Source organism: Echinococcus granulosus, assembly GCF_000524195.1.
Source record: "Echinococcus granulosus chromosome Unknown EG_S00005, whole genome shotgun sequence".
Classification (NCBI taxonomy): Eukaryota; Metazoa; Platyhelminthes; class Cestoda; order Cyclophyllidea; family Taeniidae; genus Echinococcus; species Echinococcus granulosus.
In genome coordinates, this window is record NW_020170385.1 from 1,236,401 (window position 1) to 1,253,646 (window position 17,246).

General features: G+C 40.0%; 2 protein-coding genes across 2 annotated transcripts; both read left to right on the forward strand. All coding sequences in view use genetic code 11, as the record gives it.

Moving 5' to 3' along the window:
• Positions 1–843: 843 nt before the first annotated feature.
• Positions 844–10,903, forward strand: EGR_01389 (CD9 antigen; the record flags this gene model as incomplete). Its single annotated transcript, XM_024490638.1, has 6 exons — positions 844–906; positions 3,081–3,356; positions 6,107–6,214; positions 8,951–9,073; positions 9,414–9,497; positions 10,811–10,903. 6 exons carry the CDS (start codon positions 844–846, stop codon positions 10,901–10,903), a joined length of 747 nt encoding a protein of 248 aa, XP_024354962.1.
• Positions 10,904–15,573: 4,670 nt separating this feature from the next.
• On the forward strand, positions 15,574–16,956 carry EGR_01390 (Dolichyl-phosphate beta-glucosyltransferase; the record flags this gene model as incomplete). The annotated part of the gene is made up of 7 exons (XM_024490639.1): positions 15,574–15,642; positions 15,673–15,850; positions 15,893–16,008; positions 16,044–16,136; positions 16,202–16,318; positions 16,400–16,700; positions 16,841–16,956. The coding sequence occupies 7 exons, from the start codon at positions 15,574–15,576 to the stop codon at positions 16,954–16,956; spliced, it is 990 nt and encodes a 329-aa protein (XP_024354963.1).
• Between the last annotated feature and the right edge of the window lie 290 nt (positions 16,957–17,246).

A 17,246-nucleotide genomic window follows, 5' to 3' on the forward strand; every position in this document is an offset into this window, starting at 1 on the left:
CCTTAAAACAAAACAACTGTGAGTGTAGTAAAAGCAGTGGGTAAAAAACATACTTCTATAAAAGTTAGGAGGAAACAGGCCTCAGGAGAACAAAAATATATATGCCTTATAATCAATGATTGAGTTGCATCAACCTCTGTACAGACATATCGCATCAATGTGCTTTACATGATAAAATTTATTGAAATTTCCGTGGGAAATAAATGCGCATATTCTGTTAGATTCCTATGCAAACTTGCAAAAGAAAGAATATAATTTCAGCAAAATTCCATCGTCTTTGCGAACAATAACCACCCTGTCATAAATATAGGCACCAATTATGGGGTAACAGTTTGTTCGGCATATGGCGCCCTGGGGCCTTATTAAATGCCCAATAAGACATAACACCCGGACAGAACATATATGCTTGACATATAAAATGTATTGGGGCTACCGACATGGCCCTGAGATTAGCCCGCCCGGAGGGGCACGTCGGCGAAGACAAAGTCGTAGTCTGCCAAACCAGGAGTCAAACCAACCTATTACAGTGTTATAAGCCTACAAGAAATCTTAAAAAGGTCAATACAATTTTTCGGCAACTATTTTGCAAATTTAGCATGAAAACACACTGGATAAGATATGAATTTTGAAGTCTTGGGAGGGCACACAAGCCTATTTTAATTCAATTACAGCCATTGGCTTTGTTTAAGTGAAACAGTTTAAAAGGCTGTGATGGATAATAATTTTGGCTAAAGTATATTTCTAAATCTATATCCACCCAAAGATTAACACTTTTGTTTAGGCTTATCATTTGCCTTGCCGGACTCTTTGGTTGTTACTTCGAGTGTCTTGTATATATCCGGTATGGGTCGTGCCTGCGCGGAGTGCCTACGAATGGTTCTCGTTATCTATAATTTCATCCTTGTGGTGGGTTTTCTGGAATTTTTTAAGCCTTTTGCCCTAATGTTTAGTACTTTTACATGTTTCAAGTCTGCCATGGTTATCTATTTCGAATGTTTAAGATCGCGCCTATACCTGGTTCCATATACGTCAATTTATTTGCATATGCCATATATAGTCACTCACTGACGCGCTCCATTAGATTTATATTTATGGTTTATAAATGATTTGTTTTTTAGAAATGTCCCATCGTCATTTATTACCCTGCTGATACTTCGTGTTTTGGTCTTATTCTGTCATTTAGCTTACGACTATATATGGTTCTCAACCCACCTTACACCTTTTATTCGTCCTTGGAGTATCTTATGAGGTATTTACGTCCCCAGTTTTGGACTTATATCTTCTCCCTCATTTTTGACGTGACGTTTCTTGTTGGTGTTCATGGTAAATAGACGATGTGACAAATCAGATATTACAGCGGCGTAAATTTGTTAATTTCTAATTATTTCGGATATTTTGCAGAGGCTGGTACTGTGCAATTAACGAGACACGGACTCTGAGTTTCGTTCAACCAAGATACTTATTGTTTTTTTGCCCATTTAATTTATAGAACTAATGTGAATCTGGTGCTTAAGCTCCGCTTCTTTATATTTGTATTAAGGAATCGGGTGTGTTAAAGTTAATTAGGCAGCCAGAAATTTATACTATCTAGGCAATTTGTTACTGTATTGACTTTTTGAGTTATTTCATTATAGCTTGCGATGTATATTCTCAGCTTTCAATCACCTTATTGGCTTTAGTTTTAAAAGACTGCAGCAGTCTGGGTTTTCTTTCCCGGTTTATTAGAATAAAAAGAGCGCATTTTTTCACCTTTTCAAGAATTTTTTACCACAATAATTGCCTTTACCCTGCTTACAATAATCCGACTTCAACCCTGGATTTATGAAGCATTGCGAATTCGTAACTACGTGTTCGTATTGTTTTCTACATTCAGAAGCATGACAACATATTTTAACCTTGGTTGCGTACAAAAAATCCATGAATGTCGATCCTATTTTGACCTTTTGCACCATTCTTTTGCTTGGGACGGGTGATGAGTCATCGTATCCATTTGCTACACCCAAAAGCTCCTGACTCCCGGGTTCGCGTCGTTATACGCCCATCCTGGGTGAGATGTTGTACCATTAATCACTTTGTTGGTTGTTTTCAAGCAGCTAATTGTCTTGGGGAAGAAAGCTTGTCATTACACCACTTTGTTTCATACTCTTTATATCGTTTTGCTCATTCAGGTTTGGGACACATGGGTACTCAGATGTCAGTTGATTGTCAGACTTGACCGGAAGTATGTTCTTGCATAGAATGCAAGTTGAAACTTAGTGCCAGTAAATCTGAATTAGGTCCTGGCGTAGGATTGCAGAAAATTGTGTTTCACTTATCTAAATCACTTAATTTATGTTCTCTACGGAAAATGGATTAGCTTTGTTGAGTCTTTTCCTATTTGCGCAATAGTTTGGTTAATTTTGCGTTGAGGCTTAGTTCAGTACGGGATGCCGTGTTGTCTTCACTCAAATATGCATTTCCTGAATTATAATTGTGTACAGAGATCGTGTACCTACTTTGTTTTTGTCTGTAGGATCTTACCATCCACAGAAATATGTTAAAACAATAGTTTAACAACAAATGATGTCAAACGACGCATTTTTTTACGATAGCCAATTCACCGAGCAGCGTAACATCTTAAAAGCATTTATGACCACAACGGGAGTACGCGCACAGGCACCACAATCAAATGGAGATAGGCTTTTCACAAGGAAGATATAGAAGTTGTCCCAGTCGCTTACGACCGTTGTAAAAATGGTTGTTTTCCTATTGAGTGCAAAGGAAATTCTAAATGATCTCCGTCTGTAACATTTTAAAGCGACTGAATTTAAGTGGCATAACCGTTTTTGGAGAGCCCATTAATTTAGCACCATTGAATAAGATATTTTTAGTGCTTAAAGGAATATAGAATATCAATAGGATAATTTATGATAACATTACTTTTGTTTTTGAGCCTACTTGTCGATCTACAGTGGGCTCAGGCATGCGTGTTCGATGCGTGAAAACAAATGTCTTTAGGCCAAGTTCTTCTCTTTTCTTTGCGACTATTGATGGATTGAACGCGAATCAAAGGTGTAGTTTGCCTTTGGTTATGTGTTTAGCTGATAGGGCTGGTGATTCTGGGCTTCGCAGTGTACGCCTACATAGAACCGGTAGCGCAGGAGTTGATAGAGGTCTCCAACCGCCGCACCACCGCTACGGTGGTGCTCTTCGTGCTAATGGGCCTGGGCTCGCTGACCCTCATAGTGGCGCTCTTCGGCTGTTGCGGAGCCTACCACGAGTCACCCTGCCTCCTTGCCACCTATTTCATTTTCCTCATCATCATCTTCGCAGTCCAACTGTCCGGTGCCGCCGCTGGCTACTTCTACAAGGAAAAAGTCTGTTCACTTTCTTTTAACCCCTACTATCTCCATCACATTCGTATGCAACTATTTCTCAAACTGGTCAGGATCATCTTCACTTGGGCCTCAGATTCTTGGCTTAATTCACTCATCTTTGCACATTCATACAAGTTGATTAAAACGCTGCTAGTGATAGAAAGGTTTTGTTTTTATTCACCTGTACTGTTCATTCAAAAGTAACGTTTAGTATAATGGTTGGCATAATGTAATCGATTAAATTGTGGTTATTTACCTCCCGCAATTGTCTGGAATTCTTATGCGATAACTTATGTTGAGGCTGTTCTTTCGACCCCTTTGGTGACTCCTATCACCCAGGCTGGAATGTTTCTGCAACACCCATTTCACGTCGACGACTTGTCGTTTTTGGAACTCCGCTGCATTGGCTGGTTAAGGATATGCTTAAAAATCAATCCGGTGGGAGTTTATGACTCATTACATTTTCAAACATTCTCTTTGGGAGTACGCTTGCTTTGGCGTGTATGGCGGCACTGCATTATATGAGACGCAATCTTTTGTGTCGTTTTAACATCTTACGATTAAGAGTTTTTTGTGAAAGCCTGAAGACGGACCGGCAGGAACACCCGATGCATGAAAAGTGCCTTAGCTTTCAAAATTAACAAAGAAACAGGAATATGTGTTGATCAAATTAGTGTTTGCCCTTAAATGCCAAGCAATGTTATGGCGCGCAATTGTGCTATGGTTCGACATATAGGACGTGCATAATATGCGGAACTTATGGAATTCAAATTTTGGAGCTCGGGACGCGTAAATGACCAGACTACGATACCTGAAATATTCTTGAAGACGTTGTACGGTGTGAAAGTTGAGGTGGTTTTAACGCTACTATTCCAAAATGCTTGAAGGCATTGAGGCCGAAACGCGGTGAAACACTTTTTTCTTATAGCTACGTACAGTTAAAATGATCACAATTGTGCTATAAGTCTCGTTGATTTTTTCATAGTCCTTGTGAAACATTTACAAATCTTCTGAAGAGGTACCCTTCAAAACTTTTTCACCGCCTCATTACCTTTGCTATTGTGGATCATTAAAACAAGTGGGTTAATGAATTCGTTAAGAATAAGTTTTGTCAAAATTCATCATGGTGAAAATGACACACTCAACTTAGGTTAGGCATCAAAAGTCGGTGACTTTCTTTATGCTATCTTTGAACTCCACAACGCCATGCGATTTGTGCTCGGTGAGTCCAGACTGTACCATTTATAACGCTCACGCTACACTTTTGGTTAAAGAACCCACAACTTCTGCTCTCAATTAAATGGTCTCAATAAGTAAATAAATACATCAAGAATGTACATAATAATGAGGGGAGAGGATTGGTAAATAACTGAGTTCTACTCGTTCCATTAACGTTATTTTTCCTAGATCCATGTAAAGTGAAAATTGAGTACAAATCCTATAAAAAGCTCTTACTTATTGGCGGATCAATGCGATAGCTTCCGGTGTAGATAAGCGCCACTTGGTGAAGGTCTTTTGAAACAAATACAATCATGTAAACAGGTCTTCAGTTGTATGGTTTTCGGAAAATACGTCTTCAATTTTTATATTTTTAATTACGTAAATGGCAAACTGTCAGACCTTTTCACCATATCTACCCATTCTGAGGCTATAAAAGGACTCTAGTTGTTTCAAAAGCCGAGGTCGTCTTATCGTTAACTTGAGTTGAGGTAAACAAGGAGTTATTATGTCGTAGGCAAATAGTCTAATGACTCTTGCATTGGTTTGGGTCCCTGTTCAAACTTGGCCATATAGCCCATACCGTTTCATCAGATTTAAATTTCTGGTTACAGGTGGATCACTGTTTTGAAGTTTTACCAGCTATTGATTTTTTCCCCACACTTTGGCACTATCGAAAACTATGGGCTTCCAACAAGCGTCCAAAAGAACTTTCTTCAATCTGGTAAATACAACAAACTCAGCATCACACTAAAGTAGTTAATCTTGTTAGAATTTTTGGCAAATTGCTTTCGTTTTTTTACTTTTGCCATAAGTAACTCAATATTTGATTAAAAAGTTGTCAAGTCAAGGTCGCTTCCTTGAATGCCTGCGCTGAGAATACAGCAGCAGTGTAGAGTCATAGTTACATGGCAATGATTATGAATGGCACCTCTTAGATTAAGCTAATAAAATCCACACTTGGAAGAAGAAATACATCTCTTCAGAGATATATGTAGGATGAGGCTCGTAGGTCCCCCCTTGCTCGATCCTCATACTCTTAGAACACCCACGTTGATTTGATTTTGACATGTTTATTAGGGTAAGGAAATGGGGAGTCAGTACAGAGTTTAGGGGGTGTGGACACGTAACCGCTCTGTGGTTTGCAGAACGTTGACTTCAGTCACGAGGTTCGATTTGTATCCCCGCCTCCTCTCTGAAAGGAACATTAAAACAACATAAGTACTACATGTACTCCAGGTAGTCTATTGCATAACATACTAAAGACAGCGGCAATGCGGTGTTGTGTTGTTTCATTGGACAGTATAACATAAAGCCTTGAAAGTCTGTTCTTCTACATGGGAGGGGAGGGAACCAAGTTATTTCCGGGATTGCGAACAGGTAGTGGAAATAGGTGGAAAAACAACTCACGGCCATCGTGCTTTTGAGTGAACTGAAGGCTAACGCAGATTGGATCGGCTGACTAAACGCACACCCACTCTGCCCACTCCATTTACCAGCACTCAAGCTGTGCCCACTATTATTGATTATAGATATTTGAAAACACCGAGCGGCGGATGCGCGAGGGCGTGTTTGAGCACATGAAGCCCATACCCACACTTAATCGACAGCCCGTACTGATGAACGCGGTGCAGAAAATGGTAGGTTTGCCTTTTCCCTTGGTCCCAAATAACGCTTAAGATGTATTTCTATTGGTAGGAATTTCGCACAGCCTACTATTATTTTCCGGCTCATTGAGGCACCTAGGCAGTATATATAATGTTTGATATGCAATAAATTACACGAGGGACAATTGATTTGAAACTTTCACCACTAGAATAACGTGGATTTTTTTCCGGTTTTTACCAAAACACAAAGGCGCGTCCGCTTCAACCAGGATCGAAACAATGATTTAACTGAGTTATAGCATTGTTTGTAAATTTAGCGGTTGATGTTTATTTTATAGTCTTGATATGGTCTCTTGTTATATAGGGGCGCCTTAAAGATGGGACATAACTTATAGCTTTCACCAAAGCAGATGGGCCGTTGCATTACATCATGCAGTCTGGTAAGACCTACCCGATTTGTGGCTGTTTAGCTTTTCTGTACAATCCACCATTACGTGGGATAATGCTTAATATGGTGTTCCCACTTGCAAAATGTTCATTTTAAGTCCTTATATTGCTCGTAAATTATGAAGGTCGGTAAGTTACTTTTCGTAATTGTAATCTCTAGACAGTGGTCTGAGGCATCCACCCACGGCTTTATGGATTATCAATCTGGAATTGACGGTTTTCACCCGAAGCACTTTAACCCTGCCGTTGTTTGTTTAATTTAGATTAATATTTTTTGCTTAATTAATGGGCTAACATTCCCGTTCAATTTGTTAGCAAATGCTGGAATCATTTTGTAAAGTCATAACACTGGGTTATTTTGTTAATGGTAGTTCGCTTGCTCTCATATTAGTGTTCAAGGCTCTTGCGCAATGGAATATTCATTTACCCTTACTCCTTTCATAAAACCGGCAAATATGATGCCCTCATATTCGCATATTTAGGTCAGCGGTAGTCGTTAAAATAAAAGGTGAATATTGCCTTTCTCATTTCCATATTTAGGTTTGGAGTTTAATTTGAAGTTTAAAAAAATGCTTTCCAGCAGTGCTTACCATGATCTGCATTCAATTTTTTTACTGATTTGATCTTCGCTTCATTTAGAATATGGTAAATTAAAAAATATTGAAGATTGCGATTAATTTTCCTCATTTCCAGGGCGCATTTAGGTAATCTTAAGCATGATTTATCTTCCGTTCACTGCTAATAAAGTATGTGAGAAAACAGCATTAAGACGTTAATCTCTTGATTAACTTCGAGCATGTCAACATATGCTCCAAAAAAAAATTGGCATTCCAATTATTTTCCACAGGATTACCGCGAAATTATCATAATGTTTGTTAACATGACAATAACACTAGTATTCTTCCACTGCAGTTTTGTCACTACTAAAAAAAACACTGCTCCTTAAACTGGTGTACTCAATGACATGCTTTTACCATGCAAAAAGTATTTTAACCAAAATAAGTGCTGTTTTACTAAATTCGACATTATTGGAACTATCAATCATGTTGTAGATTTTAGGAAGCAGCTTCATATTGTATCATTTTAGGGAGTTTTAAAGTCACAAATCCTCAAAATTTCTCACATTTTGCCTTATTACTATTTTTTTCTTGCCACAAGATGGTTATCTAACCGTTGTGCATCTTCGTCTAGCATTTTCCTTTCTTTGGCAAAAGCGGGCTGTAATTTTTAGCATTGCAACTTCCACTGATTATTCATGAACTAAATGCCCTTGTCTTAATTGGCGAATTTACAGTAGGAAATTTCTTCTAGTGATTACCATATATTTCTATGCGCAATATCAATGCTCGAATTAGAAAATCAGGTGGTTGTACACCAAATCATTTTAGAAGTTACTAATTGGATGTCAAAGCTCACACATCCACATTCCTTTTTTCGGGTCGTTTGTTTTGTAAATAGTATCACAGTCAGTTTAATCAAGTCTGTGCTAGATCGCGGCAGTAGTTTCTTAATGATTGCAAATTTTTCGACGCCTTTGCTAGGATGGTGAATTTATTTGTAAATTAGTTGGCCAATTATAAGTGGTATTTACATGATATGTAATGATACGTTCCTTTCGATCCTATGTCTTTGTTATGAGAAGGTTTATTCGACATATTTAGCATTGGTAATGGTATAAAGTGTTCAAGCTTCCGGGTAATGATTACCAAAAATCCGATTTGAATGTCGCTGGTTATTTGCGCATAGCATTTAGTTAAAATGTCTGAGGGGTTATAGCAGTAACAACAAAATATTCTAGAAAATGGGTATGACGTTTTCTTTCCACGCACTAGCACGAGTACAAAGCAGCTAATTTTGAAGGATAGATAACTTACCCGGATGTTTTTTATTTGAGTGCTTCATTCGATGCATACGTATGAAGTGACACTAATTGAAGACTAAAGTGGACACTGAGGTCTTGCCACTTTTTTCCAAACGAGCCTAATTTAGATTAAACGCCCTTTGGATTAATGTGTGCGTCAATAATGCCCTGCAGAAGTCATACTGTAAATGTCACAACCTGAAGTGTTTTGCAAGTGTCGCAGGTGATTCGATTGATGTATACAGAAGTGCCACAATAGGCTAACGCCGGATAACTCTCGAAAAATGACCTGCAATTTACCTAGGTTTTTGTTAATTTCCCTTATTTGTCGAATTCAGTTAAACGCTACGCATTGACACACTTTTTCCCTTAGTTTTATATCAAAAGAAAAAGTTATTACAATGAAAATTGATTGCAATTCTTACTCAAACGATCTGGTTACGCTCTTCGTTTTCTCTCAGTTTGAATGCTGCGGTGTGCAAGGTCCTAGCGACTATGACGGAAAGATACCCATGTCTTGTTGCATCGCCTCACGGAGCTCCTGCAACACCGCGGAATTCAGAGAGGACGAAATTTACACACATGTGAGTCAATGCGCTAAACTTTCCTTTGTAGCCTATCAACGCACGGTTACTGAGCCGGTTCTTTCGAGTTTGAGAAATACTTGAACTTTCTTTTTAATCTCCCGCTGAAGGTCTGGTTCATGCTTTGTTTTACCCATCTATCGGTTTTCGAATGCTTTCTGGTTGTATGCTCAAGCTGCCTAAACAAGTAGGCATAATCAGGGTAAAATATCTGACGTAATCATCCCTACCATTTCGATGGCTTAAGCGAAGATCATAAGTTAAAACTGTTACAACTTTCTCAGGCAGTGAAAACAAATTTCTCCTCCTGGTATTGAGCTCAGCCTTTACCTCCTTTCAGGGCTGTCTGGACAAGTATAAGGAGGCTGGTGTCTCCTTCTTGCAAATCCTCTTCCTTGTTGTGTTCGCTATTTCCTTCTTTGAGGTAAGGCGGCTTCTCTGGAAAAAGTTTTTACTTAAATGCAGAAACTGCGTTTTGTGGTTAATTTGGGGTCCTCCTGGCATTCCAACTTACTTGATTAATTATTGTGTAGCTAGAACATATCTCTCTATTTCGTCCAAGTTTCAAACCTTAGTTGCATCAGATTGATTGAACTTTCGGAACTTTTCTCACACGCATCAATACTTGCACACTGAATCGCTTCTGCAGAATTCATCGTTGTTCCATTGAATGCAGCGCTTTCCCATTGGTCTCTTGTGTACATTTTCACGTGGCTCAGGCAAATGTTCTGAATGCTCGCACATGTAGTCATAGAATATTTGATTTGGGATATGGACCACTTTAGGTTAAGGGAAGGATAACTCATTATAAGATGGCAGGTTATTGCTGGGACAATTTATTTAATTATTTTTGAATGAAGAACTCTTCCGTTATTAGGGGATGCACATAAGCTACTGCATTAAATACATCGGCTTTCTCCAGCTTCGATTAACAATCCTTTTACCTTCTTTTACTTCCAGGAAAGCATGGCCAGTTTTTTGTTACCTTAGTAATTGACCCTATGTATGCTCCTGTTTGTTGGGGTAAAATTGTGGTTTGCACAAGTGTAAGTTGTGGGTCTGGCACCGCATTCGCCTAATTCATTCAACGTATTCAGTGAAGCGCCACTATAGGTTCTATCTCATGCATTCTTGAGGTTATGAGAATGCCTCGTTTCGCAACAACTGTATCATGATCAAATCGCAATGCAATCAATAAGCAATAAGAATGGAAAGTTCAGAAATTATGTGACAACCCCACAACCTTACAAGTTTAGGAAATAACCAGGCCAGAGCCATAACTGATGTACTTATTGATGGATTATGGGTAGTAATTGCAGACATGAGTTTTTCCCGTAGTCCCGCATGTTATTTCGACACTGTGGGAATCGGTTTGTCCTTTGGAAATAGATTTCAACATATTGGAATTACGAGAGTTCTGGGTTTGGTCACGTGAATAGGGGTTGTACATCAACCAACCACGACCGCTGGCGCGCATCTGTCATAGTTTATGCGCGTCTTCCGACGTTTTCATTGATCGTGCGCGCAATGACATGTGAGCTTAGGCCAATCAGATTTCCAAAATTATTGTATCTAACGTAAATACAAGATGTGCGTGCCCCGTGCACATGTGCCCCAGATTTGCTATGTCGGATCAAAGCTTAGGCGCCACTTATTTTGAAAATTTTTCGCCGCCGTTTTTCGTATCAATGAAATAATTATTGTATACTAGCTTTTATCTTCCTCTTTTTTTTCTAGATATTTGGCCTCCTTTTCTCCATCATCATGTGCTGCATTGTGCGAAAGTATACAGCGGATTACTACGAGGTGGACTACGCGCCTGCATCATAAAACTGAGGAATTAAATCCACCTCCGTGAATTCTTTCTTCTAAAACTACAAGCCCCACTCGCATGAAGTCCGTCGCCCCGACCTACGTCAGAATTTCACGTTCGCATTTCAAGACCTTTGCCAGTCTGCTCGTTCCCCCTCATTTTAGAAAAGTATCATTAGTATTTTTATTCGTTTCTATAAAACTACGCACCCACTGTACCGTATTAATGAGAAACTTCAATCTCGTCCATATTTCTGCTCGCGCCAGCTCTGCATTAGAAGTTGAAATCGAACAGGTCTCGAATACCAGGCGTTATTTCAATCCAAATTCGCCCTCCTCCAATTTTCTGTATTCTCTGCTGCTTTTTTCCAATGCGGCCCCATTGTATTTGGATTCTCGATGAATGAAACTTTTCATGGTGGGTGCCACCTATGAATTAATAAATGAGTTCAAGCGTTTACGCCTTTCATTCAACCTGAATGATCCCCTTGTATTCCATCAACAAATCCATTAGATTCTTCGAAGTGACTTGTTTGACGCTCTTCCGCTCGTTGCGTTGAGGGGGGTTGCTTGCCTTAATACATTCAAAACAACACGAGTATTTGATGTGCCATTCCCGCTGTTGTCGTTTGTGCCGTTGGGCGGGCTGTTGGGTGTAAGGATTTCTTCGCCTTAAGATGTGCTGAATGCAATTCATTAGTGTTCTTGGGATTTCGTGTGCTACAAATGCGAGGATATACGTGAAAACTGGTGGGGGATGATACACGCCGTGGGTTACGTGGTTGTTCCTAGACGAAGAACTCTTAAGCTCATCGTTTTCACAAGGCTAACCACGTGGCATGCCCCTCCTTTGATCGTTTCACTAAGGGATGGTTCTTGCTGAAAGTCTGCTTTTTTCTATTCTAAAGTTACATTATTTGGCGAAAAATGGCTCTGGAATGTTTTCTACTAGATTTTCAGTCTCCATCTACTGTTGGGGACGCAATCTGCCAGTGACACTTCCTTCACCCCATTTTACCGCTACGATTGATTGTTATAAAACTATGGCGGTGGACTGTGTTGTGTCGCAAGCAACGTTCACTTCTTGAGGCTAAAACACTACCCCAAATATTTTTATGGAAATTTACTCACCACTTGTTTGATAAATTTGTTTATCCAATAAGTGTTTTCTTTCAGATGAGCATTAAAAGCGTGCGCCTAGCTCCAGATACCAACTGAAGGCTTTGTAAAAAGTCACTTTTTATTTCATAATGCTGCTTATAATTCAGGTGCTAAGTGATAAAGAATATTCATGTAACTCTACGCCACTTTTTGTTGTTTACTAAAGTTGGGAATACAAGGGAGGACTCAGTTCTACTGTTTGAATCTAAATAACCTTGCAAGCGCTAGTAGATTGAGAAAAAATGTGACATTCACTTTAATGATATCCCGAATTAGTTTAAGTTGATGCGGTCAGAGAATAACAAGAAAGGATTCATTACCTCAAGGGGATGGGTGCAGAATTCAACTCAGATTAATCAGGGCAAATGCAATGTTGGTACCATTTGCAAGGACATTTATCATTCAAAAATATGCAATATAACAGGAAAAGCGCCTCTGCATACTAAAAAAACTATCCCGAATATCCCAAAGTGATTGTATGAAAACCGTCAGATTAAATTTCTACATTTGGCAGCATCGCAATCGTTCTGTTAAAGATGTTACTTTTGCGGAGCCTCTTAAGGCTGTCCACTGCGCTCCTACTATCACCTCTTATGGTGTGAAATAAGCTCGATTTATTCAACATTTATAATGTTCACTTTCCTTCAAGACACGCGTGATCCTGTAGCCCACTGGCCAGTTGCCCTGTTCATTCGAGATAAACGGGACCACTCCTCACCAAAGTCGCATGCGCGAGCTCCCATTTTGGCCCCGATAGTGGAAAGGATTTGTTTTTATCCGTAACTGGACCACCCTTTCCCTCCAGCAGGTTTTTTAAAAGAATTTGGCGAAAGTGATGTAAGTGTAGCCACTTGGCCTTTTGTGAAGGCTAGTCACCAGTCCCATATTACACCAACCAAGTAGCAAAATAGGCATCAAAAAGGATTTAATAAAAGCATACGCATTTAAACCTTATAAACTGATGCAAATCCACTATTTTTTGACTAATCAAAGTGCTCTTCAAAGTGTACAACAGGTCGTTGGTGGGAAATGTGATGCTAATATTTGGCGTATTGCAAAAAAATCAAAAAGAATGAAATGAATCTCTTGTAAAATGGCTTCTTAAATAGAATTTGCGCTTATAGGAAAGCAGACGATAGGTAAGAAAGCCACCCAAACAAAAGTTAACTTACAGCTTCAGCCTATGGACTACTGCGACAAATGCAGAAAAATGAAGTTGCACTTCTGTCGGAATCGCGGTAAATCCGGGGAACCCAGACTACGGGTGATCCAATAATTGAAATGATGTCTTTACCGTGTTCCCGTTATCCTTCCACCTCACCACAAAGATGGCCTCTGTTAAAGTATATGATGAGAAACCTCTTCAGAACGGTAAAAATTTTATCACAAGTTCTTCAGGCAAATTTATATGGGGTAATTCACTATAGAAGGCATTTTTCTTCTAAGATGTTTATTGACAAATTGTTGTTCCAGGGGTGATACAGCTCGTTGATTAATCGGCGTTTACGTGAATAGGTATGTTTGCAAAGCTTTCTCTCTAGCAATCGATCAAAATCTTTAAAGAGCAATCGCAAATCACGTAGCTGTGATTTTTCAACGACAACGACGATGATGTTGATGGGTATGCATCCGTTTGAGCATAACGCGACATCATTTCACCTAGTAATGTTTCAAACGTGCTCAAACACTCGCTTTATTACGAAGTAGGCGGTAAGCACGCAGGATCATTTTGAGTACATGTTTTCAATGGTGGACATATTCCAAATCGATTGTGAGTTAAAAATGTCGAAATGGAGCGTCCCCAGTACATTTGAATGCTCACCTTTTTTATGGGAAGGGGGACTTGAACTACATGATAGAGTATAGCGTATTGCCAGGTAAATAATAAAAATGGCCACCTCATAGGCATCGGCCTAAACCTGCAAAAGCACACAAATCAGGGGCATCAGAAGAACAGAAAAATCTGCACCTTCTTTGATAGGTCATGTGTAAATATTCCTGGCTCGCTTCTAAAAGTAGGATTTATTTGCACGATAAAATTTATAAAGAGCTCTTTATGGTGCAGTGAGTAAGCAGCAAAAAACTCACAAACTGACGTAGAAGTGGGCTTATATAAGGCAAAAGCGAAAAATGCACCCTGCAATTAGTACAAGCATAATTATTCAGATGTGCATGATTAAGATAAAGATATTAAGCAAAATAAACCGATTATCTAAAGAGATATCAAACGCATTTACAACAAAAGATGTCGCAAACTTGGAAAAAACATTTCTAGAATTTTCACCCACCCAGCAGTTCTGACTGTGCACATTCATTACGCTGACCATAATGCGTAAACTGCTTTGCTGAAAGTAATCACATGAGTTATCAGCAATTGAAGTCGTCATATGGATTTTGATATCTAATATTTCGAATGACCATTGGGCTATGTGCAACAGTTTTCTTTGTTTGAATTAACAGTGTGGAATATTGTACTCATGCAGCCAACTGTAAAATAACAAATGCTTCATAGCAGGCGTAAACGACTGTTTCGGTCATCACTTCGTAGGCGGTGGTGGGAGGAAACACCCACGAGCCGACCATGCCAGTCATCAAGTTCCTATATAAGTGAGGATATACTTGACTGCAACGTCACTGATCCCTCATTGCATTTCAACTGGGTCTGGAGGTTTGTCCGGTTTAAGGACTGGATTCAGGGATGGGAAATTGTGCTGGCCAATACGTGTGTTCAAAGTCAGACGCAGGAACACTGGCCAAAAGGCAGATTTATCCGAGAAGGAACGGGTTTTAATCCAGATCTTCGACGTGGAAAATTTGCGTCTCTTATTTCTTGTCATGATGTTCTCACTTTGGAGCTGCCCAGTTATGACTATCCGGGCTCTATGTAGCTAGTAGGGAAGTGGAGCAGGTATCGCAAGTTTACTTTATGAACACCTCTATTCAGGTAAGATAGGAAAAATCTGTAGCGGAACCTTTCCAGATAATTAAGGGCTAGTGCCGCTTCAGTTGTTAATATTTCCTACAAAATATGGAACTGGGGTAGTTGTCGAGAGCAGACCTCAATTTTAGCCCCTCTGTTTGAGGTCATCACCAATTCCCCCGCATGCAGTAATGTGCACTTCTTCCGTCACGCCAAGGCGCATCAGGCAGTAGTAGAAATCAGGATAGCTGTGCTTTAAAAGGAGTTTACTTTCCACTGCTACTAATGTAGAGCTTCGAGACTTCTCTGAAGACGAAAGGGCACATAATATTCGGGTAGAGCATATACAAATGTATTCTACGTACAGAAGTGCTGAAGGCTACTGGAATGACCTGGCGGCTAACCCACTCACCGAGACAATGGCTAAGACACCTGATGCCCCTTATTTGCAAAAATTGATCAAACCAAATTTTGGAAAATTCAACAAAGTAGTTAATTTAAACTTCTAGCTGTTTTGACGTTTTCTAACAAACTGCCTTGAATTGTCAAGTAACGTTTGATGGGTTGCAAGCGCAGCCGCGTGTTTTGACACCCTGGGGCGTCGAGGATGGGGGTGGAGCTTTGGCTGCTTCTCCTCGTGTCCTTTGCGACGGTTACTGTGATGATAGCCTTTTTTGTAAATGTGATTTTTACAGAATATTTATAGGTTCTAATTTTCCTTTACTTATCAACGAACCCATACCCTGATATTGATAGGGAACTGACCGAGAGGGTATTTTACGATCCAATGAATTCAGAGTATGTGAGGTTCCCGTTTGGACTAACTCATCGCCCTGAAGTTGAACTGTCAGTTATTGTTCCGGCCTACAACGAAGCTCAAAGACGTAACGTTATTTGCATCTATATCCGATTATGCTGTGATATAGTTCCTACAATGATGGAAGAGGCTCTTGCCTATTTGACATCGCGTATGGCATCGCAGCCCAAGTTTACATTTGAAATTATCGTTGTTGATGATGGGAGCGTTGATAGCACTTATCAGGTCTGCTAATACTTTAGTTTAAGCCCTGGCTTTAGGTTGCAATATCATACTCTTCGAAGTACACCTCCAATGTCGTTCGTGTTTTGAAGCTTACGCGTAATCGAGGAAAGGGTGCTGCCGTTCGCATTGTAAACCTCTTTAAGGCTTACTGTGTTCTTTTTTCACATTTATTCTTAGATGTACTTTATTGTAGGGAATGCTTTCTGCTCGGGGCAAGTTCCTGCTTTTTGCTGATGCAGATGGTGCTACACGCTTCCGGGACATCGAGAAACTGGAAAAACAAATGGCATTTATGATTGCATCGAAATGGGTACGGAGCTCTTTTTGGCCGTCCTTTTAAGGATTTTATTAATACCAGGTTCCGATTGTTAGCGCTGAGGTTTCGTTTTAGGATGGAAGGATGGCAGTCATATGTGGTTCCCGAGCGCATCTACAAGCAGAGGCAACCGCTAAAAGAAATCCACTTCGCAATCTTCTTATGTACGGCTTTCATTTTGCCGTGTGGCTGTTGTGTGTACGTGGCTTGAGAGACACCCAATGCGGTTTCAAGCTATTTAGCCGTAGGGCGGCGCGTCTTCTTTTTATGAACCAACATGTCGAACGTTGGGCATTTGACGTGGACCTTCTCTACCTCGCCCGACATCTCTCTGTCGAGATATGCGAGGTTCCAGTCACTTGGCATGAAGTCAACGGTACGATTACCTACGCATACACTCGTGCAGGGCTGGGTGGAGGGTATGATGCCCACACCACCGTTTTAGATCACTCTTTGCGTTATTTTCCTGAAACGGCTTGTAGTTCCGTCCCCACGCTAACTTAATTTCAATTTCAGGCTCCAAAATTATCCCACTTTTCTCTTGGATGCAGATGGCTAAAGACTTACTCCTGATACGTTTGCGCTACGGTCTCGGAGCGTGGAAAATCGAACAATCGCACCACCTCGAGTAAATGTACACGAACTCCACCCCATGTAACGAGTTATTTCGATTAAATCACAATATCTTGACGCAGCACGCATGCCACCTTTCCACTATTGTGCCTCGTCGGTGCTTGCTTCCAAGACCGCGTTTTAATGCCAAGTTTCGTTAGGCTCTTGAAATATTGCAACAATTCTGCACTCCTATATCGCTTGAGAAAACCAAAGCATATCTAGTCCACTTTTTCCACATAGTCTATTTCAATGCAGGGATACTTCGTCTCAAGTATCTAAGGCAGGTCTATCTAATTTGAAGTGAATC